The sequence below is a fragment of the Candida oxycetoniae genome (assembly GCF_023343755.2).
Source record: "Candida oxycetoniae strain CBS 10844 chromosome Unknown scaffold22, whole genome shotgun sequence".
NCBI lineage: Eukaryota > Fungi > Ascomycota > Pichiomycetes > Serinales > Debaryomycetaceae > Lodderomyces > Lodderomyces oxycetoniae.
In genome coordinates this window covers 121,098-139,581 of record NW_026055448.1, presented here as the reverse complement: position 1 = coordinate 139,581, position 18,484 = coordinate 121,098, and the positions used below count along the sequence as shown (strand labels likewise).

General features: G+C 39.1%; 8 protein-coding genes across 8 annotated transcripts; 5 read left to right on the top strand and 3 right to left on the bottom strand. All coding sequences in view use genetic code 12, as the record gives it.

The window, feature by feature from the left end:
- Positions 1-687: 687 nt before the first annotated feature.
- On the bottom strand, positions 688-1,838 carry KGF56_002993 (uncharacterized protein; the record flags this gene model as incomplete). Its single annotated transcript, XM_049324280.1, has 2 exons — positions 688-836; positions 1,622-1,838. The coding sequence occupies 2 exons, from the start codon at positions 1,836-1,838 to the stop codon at positions 688-690; spliced, it is 366 nt and encodes a 121-aa protein (XP_049179977.1).
- Positions 1,839-1,924: 86 nt separating this feature from the next.
- Positions 1,925-4,585, top strand: KGF56_002992 (uncharacterized protein; the record flags this gene model as incomplete). Its single annotated transcript, XM_049324279.1, has 1 exon — positions 1,925-4,585. The coding sequence occupies one exon, from the start codon at positions 1,925-1,927 to the stop codon at positions 4,583-4,585; it is 2,661 nt and encodes an 886-aa protein (XP_049179976.1).
- Positions 4,586-4,927: 342 nt separating this feature from the next.
- On the bottom strand, positions 4,928-6,978 carry MAE1 (malate dehydrogenase (oxaloacetate-decarboxylating); the record flags this gene model as incomplete). The annotated part of the gene is made up of 2 exons (XM_049324278.1): positions 4,928-6,155; positions 6,266-6,978. The coding sequence occupies 2 exons, from the start codon at positions 6,976-6,978 to the stop codon at positions 4,928-4,930; spliced, it is 1,941 nt and encodes a 646-aa protein (XP_049179975.1).
- A 1,453-nt stretch (positions 6,979-8,431) lies between these two features.
- On the top strand, positions 8,432-10,603 carry ACF2 (Acf2p; the record flags this gene model as incomplete). Its single annotated transcript, XM_049324277.1, has 1 exon — positions 8,432-10,603. The coding sequence occupies one exon, from the start codon at positions 8,432-8,434 to the stop codon at positions 10,601-10,603; it is 2,172 nt and encodes a 723-aa protein (XP_049179974.1).
- Positions 10,604-12,391: 1,788 nt separating this feature from the next.
- Positions 12,392-14,200, top strand: KGF56_002989 (ATP-dependent DNA/RNA helicase; the record flags this gene model as incomplete). The annotated part of the gene is made up of 1 exon (XM_049324276.1): positions 12,392-14,200. One exon carries the CDS (start codon positions 12,392-12,394, stop codon positions 14,198-14,200), a length of 1,809 nt encoding a protein of 602 aa, XP_049179973.1.
- A 70-nt stretch (positions 14,201-14,270) lies between these two features.
- KGF56_002988 (uncharacterized protein) lies at positions 14,271-14,933 on the bottom strand (the record flags this gene model as incomplete). Its single annotated transcript, XM_049324275.1, has 1 exon — positions 14,271-14,933. One exon carries the CDS (start codon positions 14,931-14,933, stop codon positions 14,271-14,273), a length of 663 nt encoding a protein of 220 aa, XP_049179972.1.
- Positions 14,934-15,227: 294 nt separating this feature from the next.
- Positions 15,228-17,366, top strand: KGF56_002987 (uncharacterized protein; the record flags this gene model as incomplete). Its single annotated transcript, XM_049324274.1, has 3 exons — positions 15,228-15,243; positions 15,859-16,869; positions 17,023-17,366. The coding sequence occupies 3 exons, from the start codon at positions 15,228-15,230 to the stop codon at positions 17,364-17,366; spliced, it is 1,371 nt and encodes a 456-aa protein (XP_049179971.1).
- Positions 17,367-17,871: 505 nt separating this feature from the next.
- On the top strand, positions 17,872-18,463 carry HCH1 (Hch1p; the record flags this gene model as incomplete). The annotated part of the gene is made up of 2 exons (XM_049324273.1): positions 17,872-17,897; positions 17,998-18,463. 2 exons carry the CDS (start codon positions 17,872-17,874, stop codon positions 18,461-18,463), a joined length of 492 nt encoding a protein of 163 aa, XP_049179970.1.
- Between the last annotated feature and the right edge of the window lie 21 nt (positions 18,464-18,484).

Genomic DNA, 18,484 nt, shown 5'->3' with positions numbered 1-18,484 from the left:
TTATTATTTGCTTCCATTTATTTGACAAGATTTTCTTTATTACAACACTTGGTAGCAAATCTCAACGCGTGTTACAGTTTGACACCTTTTTGCTACTTACCGCAATATTTAATCGAGTCAATGTTAATTGAGTAAAGCTAACTGTATCATAACCAATAGTACCAATAGCACTAATATTACCAAATACCAGTATTACCACACGGATTTAATTGCAAATGTGTTGGTCGGTGTTGCTTAATAGTGTTGGTCAGTGTTGCTACTAGTGTTGCTCAATAGTGTTGGTCGGTGTCGCTCGTGTTGCTTAATAGTGTTGGTCGGTGTCGCTTAATAGTGTCGTTAACCCGTGTGTACTTTCTTTTCTATTACAACACCGCTAAACTTCTCGTAGTATTCAAATTTAATCACCGCCCGACAAGTCCACAAAATTCTCACGACATTTTTTTTTTTTATTTTTTTATTTTTTTTTATTTTTTATTTTTTTTTTATTTTTTTTTCACGTTTCTTTTTTTCATCGTCAAAGTTTACCTTTGACTTGAATATAATCATTACGATACAACCATTAGAGGAATAGTTGTAGAGTAGTATACAAAGTAGAGGGTCTATTAGCGTCAAGACAACTTTTCCCATAGCAATTTTGAACAATTTATTCAAATTGTATACATCGCGATCAAACCTAATCTCGCTATTTTAACCTAGCCGCTGTAAATATTCAAAACCAGACCCCTTGTTACTCACCTGGCACTCACTTGGCACTGACCTGGTACTGACCCCTTGATTCACCTGGTACTCATCTGTCACTGACCTGGTACTGACCCCTTGATTCACCTGGTACTCACCTGTCACTGACCTGGTACTAACCCCTTGATTGTTATTGGCACTGACCTGGTACTGACCCCTTGATTGTTATTGGCACTCACCTGTCACTGACCTGGTACTAACCCCTTGATTGTTATTGGCACTCACCTGTCACTGACCTGGTACTAACCCCTTGATTGTTATTGGCACTCACCTGTCACTGACCTGGTACTAACCCCTTGATTGTTATTGGCACTCACCTGTCACTGACCTGGTACTAACCCCTTGATTGTTATTGGCACTCACCTGTCACTGACCTGGTACTAACCCCTTGATTGTTATTGGCACTCACCTGTCACTGACCTGGTACTGACCCCTTGATTGTTATTGGCACTCACCTGTCACTGACCCCTTGATACTGACCTGGCACAGGATTTCGCCAAAAACTTGTGTACCTGTGTGCCTGTGTGCCTGTGTGCCTGTGTGCCTGTGTATCCGTCTGTGTCTGTGCCTGTGTTTCTGTGTTTCTGTGTTTCTGCTGTCATAGTCCTTGCCTCCATTGGTACCTAATCCTAGCTGTTCCTCCAACTCACAAATGATCTCCTTCCCGACGTTTATCAGAAAAGGCGAATGTTCCCCAAGGTCTCTCGACCATGCTTTCCCGCCTTTCAATCCAAACCACAAGTATAGAGGTGTATATGAAAGAGCAGGCTTTGAAGTAAATAATAGCCCGATAAAGAAACTGGACCATAATACCCACAAAAACTCCTTCTCGCTGTATGATAAGAGAAACAAATCCTATGAATCTCCAGCGAATTCAACATACCGGCAGTCTCCTCCAAATTCAACACACCGGCAGTCTCCTCCGAATTCAACAAACCGGCAGTCTCCTCCGAATTCAACAAACCGGCAGTCTCCTCCGAATTCAACAAACCGGCAGTCTCCTCCGAATTCAACAAACCGGCAGTCTCCTGCAACATACCGGCAGTCTCCTCCGCATTCACATTCGCAGCCCCTCCCCCAGTCAATCTCCGCAGAAGCATTCCCAAAATCAACGTCACCCTCCTCCGACTCAACCACAACTTCTTCTGTAACAAACAATATTTTGCACAATTCCTACCAACAACCTATGCAAACTGCTTCAACCTCATCCGACACCTTCTTTGGTAATAAAGAAGTGCTGGATTTGGAAATGTACAGAGAAAGGGAAATAAGTTATCCCGGTCAACAACAACAACAAAAGACCTTGGCAAATAAAACTGACAATTTCAACCTGACATATTCAATGCTGCAATCATCATTACGTGACGTTTTCTCTACAAAGTCGATTAGTTCTCAAAAGAATGTAAGAAACTTGAAATTAAAGTTGAATGCTGATGTTCTTGAAGATGAATTAGAAGAAAGAGGGAAAGGAAATAGTTCAAAAAACATGGGTAGAAAAAGTGTTGGTGCACAATCAGCACATTCATTGCATTCTAATCTTACAAATCATACTTTACCATCAAACTATTCATCTCATTCATCTCATTCAAACCAATCAGGACAATCTACTTCCTCTAACCAATCTAAAGGCTCAAATAAGTCAAACAATTGGAAACAACGTGGTCCCATTGTTTCAGGTGATGCACAACTGCCAGCACCTTCTCCTTTGCAAGGAGAAAAGTATACTCAATCAAGTCATCATCAGCAGCAGCAGCGGCAACAACAACAACAACAACAACAACTTCCCTTTGATCCAAGAAAATTGAGAAAACAAACATCGCTGAACAATGCATTCCCACACCAGACCCAAGCATATCCTCAAGCATCACACGCACAGCAGCAACCTCAATCCGTACCACGCTATCCGAATGGTACCCCACCATATCCGACAAATTCCGGATACTCTCCATTATTTGGTCAATATCCGCAACTGCAGTATCCGCAACAACAGCCTTCACAACAACAGCCTTCACAACAACAGCCTTCACAACAACAGCCTTCACCATCCTATCAACAGTCACAACAAAACATGAACAAGCTGGGACCAATGATTATGAAAAACGACTCTCCCCAGTACCCTCAACAAATGACAAAGAGCACCCAAGGTCCAAATGGAATGCTCACCCCCCAAACACAGGTGTATGACCAAGCATCTACAGCGTATACACAGCACCCAAATAACACACAAAACATCCCATCACAGCAACAATATTCAATGTGTCCGCCACGTCTGCAGTATAGACCACAACCAGCAATGCTACACCCTCAACAACAACCATATCCGGGACAATTAACACCCCAAGATATGACTCAACCTTCTTCTCAACAGAGCTATGAAACTGGTAGTAGCAATGCTAGACAACCGACATATTCACAGCTTAGAGATGATAAACTATCAGGAGCATTGAATGAGTTAAAAAATGATGTTAACAATTTAAAGAGCACAAGTGAATTATTTGCCACTACAAATACTCGTACTATTGCTGGTGGTGGTGGTGCTACTACTAATACGTCTTATTCTTCTTCTTCTTCGCAAGTTCCCGCGATATCTAGTTCTTCAACGTCCCAATTAGACTTGTCTAAATTTGACTCATCACCACCATCGCCACCACCACCAGAGCATCGCCATAATGATTATATGGAACAACCTCCTTTTGATAGCAAGGATCAGAAATATCAAAATGTTGGGTTTGAAGCGCAGAGTAGACTAAGTCAAACTTCAATGGTGAGTTCAATTTTGTCAAAAACCTCATCATATGATGATGAAGAAGAAAACAAACAAATTGAAAAAGAATTGGAAAATCAATTACAAAGTATTAAGGAAGGTGGTGGCAATTTTGGTCAATTGAGAACCTATGACACTGCATCGTCGTCGCAGAAGTCACTTAACACTACTGTTTCCGATGTATCGAAAAAGCACATTGTACTACCACAATTCAATATTGAAGAAGTTGATGAAGAGAAAGCAGAAAAAAGAGACTTGGAGGAAGAGATGGCAAGATCAAGTAGTTCTGGCTCTAAAGGTTTCGAAGAGATGGATATTGTCTCAATTGAGTCAATTCAACCATTATCTGTTTCGCAATCGGTTATTTCTCCTAAAAGGAAGAGAATTGAAAGAAAATCAGTAGCACTGAGTAATGAGATGAGTATTGCAAGAAAAGATTCTATTGAATTCTCCAAGATTATTGATGAGGTCAATAACATGGAATTGCAGATGAGGAAAGAAAGTGAAAGCGAAGGTAAAGGTGAAGGTGAAGGTGAAACCAAAGGCAAGAGCAATTTTCTTCAAAGTGAATCAAAAGTGGTCCCACTGGGGAAAGGACCCTGTCGTTCGTGTCATGGATCCATTGACCCTAAGGCGACTGGCTCATTAAAATCCATTTACTCGGTTGATTTGTCAGGCCAATGGCATCGAGGCTGTTTCACATGCTCCTATCCTCAATGCACTATAAACTTCAACGCCAAGATTCAATGTTATGTTTATGAAGATCAACCATATTGTTTCAACCACTACCATTTGTTGAACGACACTACTTGTTCATCATGTAATATAGGCATTGAAGGTGAATGCATTGAGAATGATTTAGGTCAGAAGTGGCATGTACCATGTTTGAAATGTCATGTATGTAAAAGGAAAATCATTGAGTGTAAGAATTGTGATTATTATGTTATTGATGATTATGTGGTTTGCGAGGAAGATGCAAAACAGATTATAAAGAATAAAAGGAACAAAGCTAGTGGCAAGGGGGCTAATGGATTAAGTGTTGATATGTTTGAAAAGAGAAGGACACGAATATATTATGCCTGAAGTTCAAAGGAAGAGATAGTATAGATTAATGAAATGAAAATTTATAGAATAATTTTGAAATCTTGTATAACAGTGATGAGGTTATTGAAGCTGAAAGATATAAGAAGAGGAACCAGTTGTTTTTTTTCAAGTAAGCCGTGTGTGTATATACATCGTTCTTGTTTGTATATAGACAAGCTCATTCCGGCGATAGAATTACGAAGGCTCCTTAGGGGGGGGGGGGGGGGGGGAGCAAACAAAATGAAGAAAAGTCTGATTGATGTTCAATTAAGAATTAGTATATAAGTTCATAAGCTTCTTATACATAAACTTGCACAAACCAGCTACACAACCAAGAAGGAATTAATATTGATTAGTATGGACCTCTGGAACGTATTCCACTTTGATAAGTGGCATATACTCGGGTTTCCACATTTGTGATTTGACCCATTTCAAACAAGCGTTATATTCTGTGGGAACACGAACGTATCCATCGTCTGGAATTTTCTCACCTTCAACTTGTGCAGTGCCTTCTTTCAAACTTTGCAATACAACAGCGGTTGCAACATGAGCACTAACATCATGAATTTCAGTAATATCTGGTAACAAACCTGCTTTTGGATCGTTGAGTTTCGGCGACATATCACTTAAGGCCTCGACAGCAGCGGAAATCATTTCATCGGTTATCTTTGTGGTTCTTGCTAAAACCGATCCAAGAACTATACCTGGGAACGCAAAGCAATTATTGTTTTCAGAAATGACGTAGCCATCAACTGGATCGAAAGGTGATCCTGTTGCAATTAATGCGCGATTATCTGTCCATTTCATAATATCAACTGGGTATGCTTCGTGTAATTTTGTTGGGTTGGAAAGAGGGAAAATAACGGGATCTTTATTGTATTTGTACATGGTTTTAACAACCTCTTCATTGAAAGCTTTTGGTCGGGTTGAACTTCCAATAAGAATAGTTGGTTTGACTTTATTGACGACATCCACCAAGCTGTGTTTGTCAATTCCCTCCCAATCTTTGTCTGGTTTGGCAAACTCGTGCTGTGATGGTGATGCTTGGGTTGATTCAGTCACGAGCCCAAATCTGTCCATCAAGAAAACTTTTGATCTTGCTTGTTCGGGAGTCAATCCTGAAGACACCAAATTGCTTACAATTTGTGTAGCAATTCCCATACCTGCGGCACCGGCACCATAGATCAAAATAGAGCTTTCGGTAAACTTGCGATTAGTGACTTTCATGGCAGCTTTGATTGAAGCGACAATGACACACCCGGTTCCTTGCATATCATCGTTGAAACAAGCCAATTGATCCCTATACTTGTCTAACAAGGTTTTTGCTGCCAAAGTACTAAAATCTTCAAAGTGCAATACCGATGATGGGAATCTCTTTTTGTAGGCCATGATCACCTTGTCCATGAAGTCATAGTACTCTTTACCTTCCACACGAGGGAACCTGTTTCCCATGTACAATGGATCTCTCAATAACTTTTCGTTATTTGTCCCTGCATCTACACCAATTGCAACAATTCTTCTTGGATTGATACCACCTGCTACCGTGATAATATTACCTTTACCAACAGCACTAAAAAATTAAAAAAATTGAGTTAGTACAACTATTTATCCTTCCTTTCTGGGTTTCTTGGTTTCTTGGTTTCTTGGTTTCTTCTTCTTTATTTTTCTTTTGATACATACATCAAGATACCTTGGATTGACCAATCTCCGATTCCAAGTATAGCTGAACCATCGGTAATAACAGCCATATCAACATCTTTATCGGTACCAAAATTTGCCAAACTCTTTTCAATTGAGTCAGGATCTGTTATATTCAAAAAACAGCCCTCTGGTTTCCTAAATCTACGAGAGTACCCTTCAATTGCGTCACCAATTGTAGGGGTATATATGATTGGTAACATTTCCTTAATATGCTTCTTAACCAATGCAAAGAATAGCACTTTATTTTGTAGTCTTAAAGAGTCCATAAACGAGTTTTTGGACAAATCGTCGACTCTAGTTGAATACTGGAAATAAGCTCTCTCAACTTGCTCTTCTAAGGTATTCACCCCCGTGGGTAATAACCCAACTAGCTCAAACGCTTTCCTTTCTTCATCGGTAAAGGCCGAACCTTTATTATAAAACGGTGAGTTTAGCAATGAAAATCCGCTCAATGGACACTCTTTAGCACCTTCTCTAGACAATCGTGAAGTCTTAACAATTGATTGTCTTCTTTGTGCTTCTGGACCTATAGGTGTTTTAATTTCCTTCATGGCTGCTTCTGCTGCTGCTGCTTCTGCTGCTGCTGATGTTGATATCGATGCTCTTGCTGCTATTCTTACAGCATTAGTATGCTGATACCTAGCTTGAAAGTATCTAGTCCTTGCTATGGATCTTGTTGCAGTTTTATGCATTTAAGAAATAAGGAGAAAGTAATTGACCCAAGAATAAAAAAAGTCTGGGTTTCAAAATGACGGAAATGCCAAAAAGAAAAAAATAGAAGGGGGGAGGGGAGAAGAGCTATAATCTCGTCAACCTGTAACACCCAATTGATATTTGAAAGGGGGGGGGGATGGTGGTAGGGTGAGGGTTCAATAGTAATAGAAGAGGTTAAAAATAAGGATCTTTTGGCAATTTATTTTTGAAAGAATTTATTTTGCAAAAAAGAGCTTAGCTTTATATAACTTGTACTTTACTAGAATTAGCCTTTCTAAAAGTCCTTGCTTGGTGTAAATCGTACCATGTAATGCTTTTGTTTGCTTGTTAGATGAATGAATGTTATTTTTTTCACTTCTTCTGTAACAAGGCGTATTTGATGCAAAGCCATCATCGGCTGGGTGGGGGAGGGGGAGGGGGGAGGTGGCTCATTCAATGCTCCCCCCCCCCGGGAGTGGGACCATATTTTCACCCCATGGGGGAGGGGCATTTTTCTCGGAGCGACATATTCTTAATTGAGGCGCGCAATTTTGAAAGAGAAGAAAAAAGAAATTGGGAAAATAAAAGATGTTACATGTTACATTTACATAATAAGCAAGAATGTAGCAAAGAACATATGAACATATGATGAAAAAGGTGATAGAAAAGGAATAGAAAATATTAAGAGTACAACATAGCATATATGATTTTCCGATCATATATGCTACATTGATCTCCATATAGGTGACCAATGTAGTTGAAGGGCAATTGTAAGTAACCAGTGTAGTGTCAAACCCATCAGACACCACTGCTGCTCCACTAGCTCGCTTTGCTCGCTAGTGTCAGGGAAATTGTTTGAGACACTTTGTAGAGAGAAAAGTGTATGGGGCTATTTAAAGAACAGGCGGAAATTCTCGCTTGTGTTGTTCCTTTTACTTCCGATATTGCATCCGGGTTAACTCAACTTTTTTTTTTTTTTTTTTCTTTTGGCACATAACGGTCCATGCATCTTATATAGGTGGTGTTATATATTGACAAACTTTTCTAGAATTGAACCATATATTCCTCATTTCCCATAATTTTTGAATATCTGGAAAAATGTATTAATCTCTTCTATAAATACTTGTTTTGTAATCTAATCAGAAATATGTATAGCTATGCATAGTTGATGTCAATCAAACCTGTGTGTCTCTTCTAGGAAATTGACATCCCATCCAAGGTTCAAGCATGCTCCCTTCTTATCTCCAGGACACCAGTAATACCATTTGAGAAAGAAAATACATGTTCCCTTCAAGATAAATGCGCAAATGGAAAAAAATTATTCCGAAATTGCTCTTGTCTGGTTCTGCACTTTCTAATTTTACTTTTTTTTTTTGTGATTGCAACTTATCCCTGTGTATTGAATAACTCAAGACAAGCTTTACTTTGCTGAAGAGAGGGATTACTTTTAAGATGGGTCTTAGAGAGTTGAAAAATAAATTTAAGCGTATGGATATTCATCATGACCAAACCCCCTTGTCTGCGCCTGGCAATCAGCTGTCGCTTGCTAACGATGATGATATTTTCCAAAAACCAATTGCTACAAAAGAACCACCACCTTTGTTCAAAAAAGTACAGCATAATGCAATACCCAAAGGTTGCTCTTTGAACCAACCGATTCAAACCAACAATTTCTACAATAACTTAACTTTAGAAGATCAGACTTGTCCCATATGGACAATGCCTTATTCTTTATGGTTTACCAAGGAGGAGAAGGAACAGGATTTTGGTTTAGCGTTCAATCATACAGAAGCTCAACAGAGAGTGTTTGGACCCGATCCTGCATCGTCACATGCACAGTATTTCTTCAATCCTCCAAGAATCAAATCGTTTGTTTTGAGTAGTGAGAATTTTGGCAATCTAAGATTGACATTACATGAACATCGAAAAATGTCGGTTACTGCAAGATTAGAAAATGATCAAGGGTGCATAGTTATTCCGCTATGTATGGGTATGGGTTTCATTACTGCGATTTATGATCGAATCCAGCCCATTATTGCATCTCAAGTCGGATATCAAGAGTTTAAGCAGTGTGGACAAGTTGATAGCTTGAAAAAATACTCGGTGAAATTGTTTAATCAAGTTACATGGTCGATATATAGTGATATCGAGTTGATTTTGAAAAACCCCAATCAGATTGTTGGTCTGTCTCCGGGAACTGTTCAGATTGCTCGTGGTGAGTCTTGTCACTATGACGATACTGCTGGGTGTTATCCAGTTAAAATTGATTTGAGTGGTACTGTTAATGGAGATATTGGTGAATACAGGTTTACTTATATTCTTAATGGCAGATCAAGATCGGGGAAAACATTGGTATGGGCATTACCCCACCATCAAGAAGTGGTCAAATCTGACTCCGCCGCCGATTGCACAGATTTGCAATTAGACTCAACTACAAAAGGGGTAATGAAGGCTTATAAAGTAAATGAGCTAATTATGCAAGAGCACGGTTTGCCAATTGATATCAAATGGGACCCATGGACAGAAACCATGCATAAAGCTAAAGCCACATGGTCTAATGAAGCCAAGCACTTGATTCGTCAAGCTGCAATAGAGGAGATGAAACAAGATGTTGTTGGCATGGCCAATATCGACTCAATGTACACCTCGGGAAAAATCTTGGATAAGTTTGCTTATGTTGCATATGTCTGTCATTATATACTAGAGGATGATCAGCTAACAGGGGAGATACTACCACGAGTGAAGCAAGCAATCGAAATATTTGCTAAAAATCAACAAAAGTTTCCCTTGGTTTTTGATACCACTTGGAAAGGGTTGATTTCGTCGGCAGAACCGGGAGCCGATTTTGGAAACTCAAACTACAATGATCATCATTTCCATTATGGGTATCATATCCATGCCATTTCCTTAATTGCAAAAATTGATCCAGATTGGTTACATGCAAATGATAATTTAGTATACAATTATGCCATTACAATGTTGCGTGATGTTGCCAGTCCTCAAGCAGATGAGTTCTTCCCACAATCACGTTCATTTTGTTGGTTCCATGGTCATTCTTTTGCCCATGGTATATTTGCGCTGGGTGATGGTAAAGATGAGGAGTCATCAAGCGAAGATTATCATTTCGCTTATGCAATGAAATTATTTAGCTTGGTTGCTGGTGATGAAGCCATGGAAAAGAGAGCAAATTTGATGCTTGCAATAATGAAGCGATCAATGAACATGTACATGCTCTATACCGATGATAATAAAATTGAGCCCTCTCAATTTATCAAAAACAAAGTTGCTGGTATTTCATTTGAGAATAAGATTGATTATGCTACGTATTTTGGTCGTGGCACTATAGGAGACGAATGGATTCATGGGATTCACATGTTACCTACAACACCCATCTCCGGGTATATACGTAGTCCCAAGTTTTGCAAAGAAGAATGGGACCAAAAATTGGCCGGTATAATTGATAGAATTCCAGATGGGTGGAAAGGTATTTTAATGTTGAATAAGGCCTTGTTTGATCCTAAAAGTTCTTACGAATGGTTTGCCAGAAGAGACTGGCAGCCTGACCAAATAGACAATGGTATGTCTAGAACATGGTCATTAGCATATACATCGGCGCTCTTGTGATAAGAGGAAAAGGAAAGGGGTTCACAAAACAATACAAACCCCGTGTGTACAAAACATTGTTTGTTGATAGATTCTATAAACTGAAGGTCAATATTAGTAGTTTGTTTTCTCTTATTGATGATCTAGATGTTACCATATCTTTCTAATCAAGAGTTGTTACCAAAAAAGAAAAAAAAAAAGTAAATCTGGGTGCAAAAATATTTGGACGAAAAGAGATTCGAACTCTTGGCCTCATGCTTGCAAGGCATGCGCTCTACCAACTGAGCTATACGCCCTAATTTCTTGACAAAAAATATTTTGGATTAAATAAAAACACATTTTTTAGAGAGTTTGACGGTTGCTACCAACCGCGAAGAAACATAGTGGAAGCATTAATGGCAAGGTAAAAGAATGAATGATATGATAGTATGTAAATTGAGAAATAGGTAGCCTATCTTCATTAGCAGACTAGCAACTTTTGATTTATCTGCAATTAACATTTCGAGGAATTCTATCTTGAAAATGCTTTTTTGAGCATAAAAAACAGAAGACTATATAGACTATCGAGCAGAGCGAGATAGTCTATATAGAGAAGAGAGAGTAGATATAGGCTATATAGAGAGAAGAGAGAGTAGATATAGGCTATATATAGAGAAGAGAGAGTAGATATAGGCTATCGAACAAAGCGAGATAGTCTATATAGAGAGAAGAGAGAGTAGATATAGGCTATCGAGCAAAATGAGTGTGTAGATATAGACTATCTTGCTTTGCTCGATAGCCTATATTTTTTTAATCTTTTTCCAATCAATGTAATGCAAAAATTTTGTTTCAATATTACATTCTATAGATTCCCTTTATAGGGTAGTAATCTCTTTTATAGACCTCATTTGCAAAATAGTAAAGTTTCTTATACATTAGTCTCTTTTATAGACTCCCTTTACATTATTGTTTATTACTCTTGTAGAGACTCCATTTACACTGTTGTTTATTACTCTTCTATGAAATATCTCGTTTCGCTCATTAGAGCCAAGTGTGTTGGGGACAGCAAGTGCTCGAATGTGTCGGTGGCAGCAAGTGGTCGAATGTGTCGGTGGCAGCAAGTGGTCGAATGTGTCGGTGGCAGCAAGTGGTCGAATGTGTCGGTGGCAGCAAGTGGTCGAATGTGTCGGTGGCAGCAAGTGGTCGAATGTGTCGGTGGCAGCAAGTGGTCGAATGTGTCGGCGACAGCTGCTAATGTGCTCCACTATCTCGCTTTGCTCGATAGTGGAGCCCCATACTTTACTTCCAAGAAAAACCTAGAGCTTAATAGAAAGTTAGAGAAACAAGACTAAATAAAGAGTATTTTCACTATGAAATGGGAGAAATGATCCATTCTAATAGCATAGCATAGGGAAAGCTTATTTAGGTATAGATCAAGGCTCGTCTAGGCTTCTTTAAGTTCTGTTCTATTTAATATCCTTCGACTAGAGGAGCCGGAGGAGACTAGAGGAGACTAGAGTCTCATCCGGCTCCTCCAGTCCCCTCTAGTCTCTTCTATGCTCCTCTTGTCCCCTCTAGTCTCTTCTAGGCTCCTCTTGTCCCCTCCAGTCCCCTCCAGTCTCTTCTATTTCCTATCCTTCGACTAGAGTCGCCTTCGGCTCCTCTAGTCGTAGCCAAAAAAACCTTGCTGCAAATGTTTTGCTCATCGCTTCGCATTAAAGGAACATTGGAAAAAAAAAATTACTGGAAAAACCCAATTTGGTAAGAGCTCATCTCAAAACTTGAATTTTCCATTTTTTCTTTGGTAAAGAGCGGAGTTACATTCTCCCCATGTCGTCGTTAAAGAAGAAAGACGCATTGGCAGCAGCAGCAGCAGCAGCGGCGACTTATCTAGATGAAGATACTACATGGGACTCCCTTAATTTAGACGCCCGCTTGTTACAAGCTATAGACAAGTTGGGATTTGAAAATCCTACTTTGATTCAAAGTAGCGCAATACCTTTGGCACTTGAAGAAAAAAGAGATATTATAGCAAAAGCGTCTACCGGGTCAGGCAAAACAGCAGCATATGCTATTCCCTTGGTTCAAAGTTTGTTACTCGACAGAGAAAACAATAGTAGTAGCAGCAGTAGTGGCAGTGGCATAAAGTCCATTGTGCTTGTGCCGACAAGAGAATTATCTAATCAAGTATATCAATTCATAGAACAGCTTATTAAGTATACAGATAACAAAATCGAGATACTAAACCTATCGTCAAACTATAGTGACCAAGTTCTACAATCTTTATTAGTGGGAAAGCCAAGTATCATCGTGTCCACTCCTAGTAAATTAATACAAACTTTGGAATTACATGAGAATAAAGGTCTCCTTGATTTGAGCACGGTGAGAAACCTCACAATAGACGAAGTCGACTTGATCTTGAGTTTTGGATACAAGGAGGATTTGGACAAATTGCAGATGTATCTTCCCGTGAAAAAGAATATCCAAACGTTTTTGATGTCAGCAACAATAGATGACGACATCAACGACTTAAAGAGTAAATTTTGCACGAAACCAGCTATATTGAAATTGGATGATGACCAAAATAGCGCCAACAAGCTAGTACAATTTTATGCCAAAACTACGGAATTTGATAAATTCTTGTTGAGTTATGTCATATTCAAGTTAAATCTAATCAAGGGTAAAACCATTGTGTTTGTTAATAACATTGAGAGAGGATACAGATTGAAGTTATTCTTGGAACAATTCGGAATAAGGTGTTGCGTATTGAATAGCGAACTTCCTATAAACTCAAGATTACACATTGTAGAAGAGTTTAACAAAAATGTGTACCATTTATTGATTGCTACCGATGACTTGTCCGTGGAGAAAGAAGAGCAAGAGGAGAAGGAAGAAGAAGAGAAAGAGAAAGAGAAAAAAGCAAAGACAGCAGAGAAGAGTAAGGAAAAGGGGAAACGCATTGATACAAAGAGCACAACAAAAAGTATGAAGGACAAGGAGTATGGTGTTTCTAGAGGTGTTGATTTTAGGAACGTTGCGTGTGTATTGAATTTCGATTTACCTACAACATCAAAGGCATATATACACAGGATAGGGAGAACAGCAAGAGCAGGCAAGTCAGGTTTATCGTTGTCATTTGTCATCCCGGAAAAAGAGGTTGGTAAGCACAAAACTGCTTCTTTGGCAACGGCTAAAAAGGACGAAAAGATACTAAAAAGGATAGTTAAACAACAACAGAAGAATGGATTTGAAGTTAAACCTTATCAATTTGATATGAAGCAAGTGGAGGGTTTTAGATATAGAGCCGACGATGCGTTTAGAGCAGTAACTCAAACAGCAATCAGAGAAGCTAGAGTGAAAGAGTTGAAGAATGAGTTGATCACTTCGGAAAAATTAAAGAGATTTTTTCAGGAAAACCCTCAAGATTTGGCAACTTTGAGACACGATAAAGAATTACATCCTGCTAGAATTCAACCACACTTGAAAAGGTTGCCACAATATCTATTACCCGAGAGTGCAAGGCTGGATGTGAAAAACATTGGATTTGTGCCATTCCACAAGAAAAATAGAGTGGGTAAGAACAAGAAGAAGGGAAAAGGTAGAAAGAAACACGATCCGTTGAAATCGTTTAGAAAATAGAAAAAAAAAGACGCAATAACAACAAGAACAACCAGAACAACGTTACTTTGAATTATCTCTATGATGTATACTATGCTAGTTTGCTCAAAATCAAATTCCACACCAAGTTGGCTAGACAATTGCATGGAAACATGGCCGCCTCTGGAATGAGCATAAACAGTAATATACTGAAAAATGGCCAATAACAATAGCTGTATTTTAGTGATTTGAAGTATGCATTTTTTGTAGTTTTTGAAAACAACTCTCCTTGATCCCATAATGTATTCAAGATATTGAAAATTAACTGAAAAATAGGTGCTCCTACAACTTGGTCAATTAGTATCCTATAAACCAACTTGTCTACGTTAACAATCAAGATGTTGATCCATGCAACTGTAAAATAACCATTTATACTGCCCCATAGCATAAATTTAAAGATTTTATTCAATGTGAATTTCTTTTTGAAAAGCTGATTTATTGATTGTGCCAATGCTCCAGAAAAGCATCCCAATAATGTTGGTGCTAGCATAGGATTAATCGCACTGATTTCCAAATAGTGATAGTATAAGGTCAATGATATAGCCGCCTCAATAAATAAAGCTCCATATAACCTCTTTAGCATATGTTTCGAGCTTGGATGTAAAGTGTACCTATTACGCGTATCAACATCAAACGAAGCAAACGTTGGGACTGTCGAAGGTGATTTTTCTAGCTCACTAAGATTTATCGTCTCCTTGGTCAACGGCAAACTCATTTTTGCTACTTGACCTAATTACACACAGGCGTTGGGGCTAATTACACACGGGCGTTAGGTTTTTTTTTTTTTTAATCAAACGCTCTGTTAATAAGAGATGTTTCTCAAATGTTTGAAAAGTATTTTTCAATTTTCATAACTCGCAGTTTATCAGTTTGTTAGTTTGTGTGTGTGCGCATATATGTGCGCGCGTGAGTGAGTTGTGAGAGAGAGAGAGAGAGATAGAGATAGATAGAAAGTGTGTGTGTATGTGCGTATGTGTGTGTTTTTCTCCTCAATGAGAGTTTCATTGATATGCCACGTCGAATTGGTATGGACGGGATATGGGATCAACTGTGGATCGACAACGGAGGAGGGGCACGATGGACATGAGGGGCATAAGGGGCAAGAGGGGCACGATGGACAAGAGGGGCAAGAGGGGCAAGAGGGGCAAGTGAGAGTTTTGATGTAAATTGATATTCTAAAGGATACTACTTGTTCTCTGCTCTCTGATATAGTCTACACCAAACTAAGCTTGATTAGTCTGCCTTGCCCAACTAGCCAATTGAGCTAGCTGAGCTAGTTACAAGGAACGACGATGAAATGTAGTTGTTTGTTAACAAGTAATCCTCCCCCTCCAATGGAAAATGCTTAAAATACACTAGTATTTTAAACTTTGGTGTATTTGTTTTTGTTAATTGCCGTGCAACGGTTTTTTTAACCGAAATTTACTATTTTTGGTCTCGGCTTCGGACCGCGCATTATCCCCGATCTCCGATCATCTCTTTCATTGTATAATTTTATTTTCGTTGAAATACTCATCAAAACAATAGAAACAAGATAAGACACCAGTTGAGGTTAAGGTTGAGAGCATTTCCCTTTTTTGGGACAGAAGATTTAATGGAGAGTGGGTCAAAAGTATCCTCAAGACTAGAGGCGAGTCTAGACTTTTCGTCGCAAGACACGCTCTCCTTGAATCGTGATCCAGAAATAGTTATCAAAAGCGATGAGAAAGAAGCCGATGAGTATTTGGTAGTATTTGACGGTACTGATGACCAAGAAGATGCATCCAGATTATCGCGTTTGCACAAATGGGCAATAGTTACTATAATATCATTTGGTTCCTTATGTGTTACTTGCATATCCTCGTCGTGGTCGCTAGCATCATCTCATATAATGGAACATTTCCACATCAGTCACGAAGTAAGTGTTTTGGGGATATCTTTTTTCATTCTTGGGTTGGGTACAGGTGGGATCTTTCTCTCGCCAATTAGTGAATTCCACGGAAGGAAAATGGTTTACATATTGGGGCTCTCGGTAATGATTGCTTTTGAGTTTCTTACAGCATTTTCCGAGAATATAGGTTCAGTAATCTTTGGAAGATTTATGAGCGGGTTTTTTGGACTGAGCTTTATGAGTGTTGCTTCGGGTTCATTTTCTGATCTTTTCAAGTCTCGCAAACTGGAAGGGAAAGATGCTAATAAGGAATTGGCACTAGCATTGGTATTGTATTCTGCATCTCCTTTTGTTGGACCAGGGATTGGACCTTTACTTAGTGGATTCATTAACACCAAACTAAACTTTAGATGGACTTTTTATGTGCTATTAATGTGGTCTGGTTTGCTACTAGTCTTGGTGATATTGTTTGTACCTGAAACGTACGAACCCATCAACTTGAAAAGGAAAGCAAAAAGGTTAAGAAAACAAACCGGCAACAACCGGCTTTATGCTGCAATAGAGAGAAGCAAAGTAACACTACGTGAAAGTGTTTTGACAAGCTCAAAAAGACCAATTTTGCTTCTATGCAGAGACAATATGACTTTGGTACTCTGTTTTTATACGGGGTTCACACTTGCAATTGTTTACTTGTTCTTTGTGGCATTTCCCTACATTTTTGTCACAGTCTACAATTTCAGTTTAGCAGAACAAGGGATGTCATTCTTGGGGTTGATTACGGGTATGATTGTGATGTGTCTCATTTCACCATATTTCGTCCACAAGATATACATCTATCTACTCATGAGAAACAATGGAGTTGCAAAACCGGAGTTTAGGTTCATCCCATTGATGGCGGGAGTGTTCATAGTACCCATTGGCCTCTTCATTATAGCATGGACTTCCTATCCACACGTGCACTGGATTGCGCCAATTATTGGGTCAGCTGTATACGGCGCTGGAACCATATTGGTGTTTAATGGGATTTTTTCCTATACAGTTGAGGCTTATAGACTCTACGCTGCCTCAAGTATGGCAGCAAACTCGTTTGTCCGGTCAGTCATGAGCGCTGTGTTCCCGCTCTTTGGATTGCAAATGTACCAAAGATTGGGAATCCAATGGGCAACTTCCTTATTAGCCTGGGTCGCTTGCGCACTAATACCAATACCTTTTATATTTTTCAAGTATGGACCACGATTGAGAGCACAAAGTCCTTATGCCTGGAGTATTGATACATGAGATAGAGCCTATATATATCTAAACATGGACGCTTTAACCTGCCCCCAAAAAGAGATTTCCACCAGGGCTTCTTACATTTACACATTTACACCTTCTGTCACCCTAGTGTCACTTGTCAGTGCTGCCCAATAGTGTCGCTCTGCTCGATAGTATTAGTCAGTGCTGCCCAATAGTGTCGCTCTGCTCGATAGTATTAGTCAGTGCTGCCCAATAGTGTCGCTCTGCTCGATAGTATTAGTCAGTGCTGCCCAATAGTGTCGCTCTGCTCGATAGTATTAGTCAGTGCTGCCCAATAGTGTCGCTCTGCTCGATAGTATTAGTCAGTGCTGCCCAATAGTGTCGCTATGCTTCTCCTATCGTGAAAGATCTATACCCAAACCATCAATTCTGGAACCTTCTTTGAATCTTTTTTTTTTTTCCACTCAAGTATTAAAACCGCGAGATGAGATGAGATGAGCAAGTTGGTTTGCGAGATAGATAAAGAGGATTTTATAGAAAGGACTAGATGGTCGTACACAACCCTAACAACTGGTATGTCTTTTTTTTTTGTAATAGAAATCATATAGAATTATACGGAATCGTAGAGATTTGTAGACTAACTAAACCTTTTCTTTTTGTTTTCTTTTTCCAGGCATTGGATCGATAAAAATTGCTTGCCATGGTCCAAGGAATATTTCTCAACTCATATAAAGGATACATCATATGAGAATGATGACTATAGGTTTGTAATAACAGGTGTTAATTCGGTTACTGGGGATTGCGATGTAACTCAAAGAAAGGGAAAAGTGTTGTGCATATATGATATGAGACTTCTGTTTGCTCTATCGATTTTGAATAAACAGTTGAAAGAGGATGAGAACGAGAACGAGGACGAAGACGGGGACGAGAAAGAAGCCAAAATGGCTTATGGAACCATCACTATCCCAGAGTTTGTACATGATCAAGAAGAGGACGAATACGTATTTGAGATTGATTCAGAGCATAAAGCAGAAATTGTAAAACTACTCGTTCCTAAATTAAAATCAAAATTGTCAAAGTTTCAAAACGATTTAATAGAAGCTCATGCAAAGGATGTACAACATACATCAGGTCATTAAAATTCATTAGCTGAGATCGGC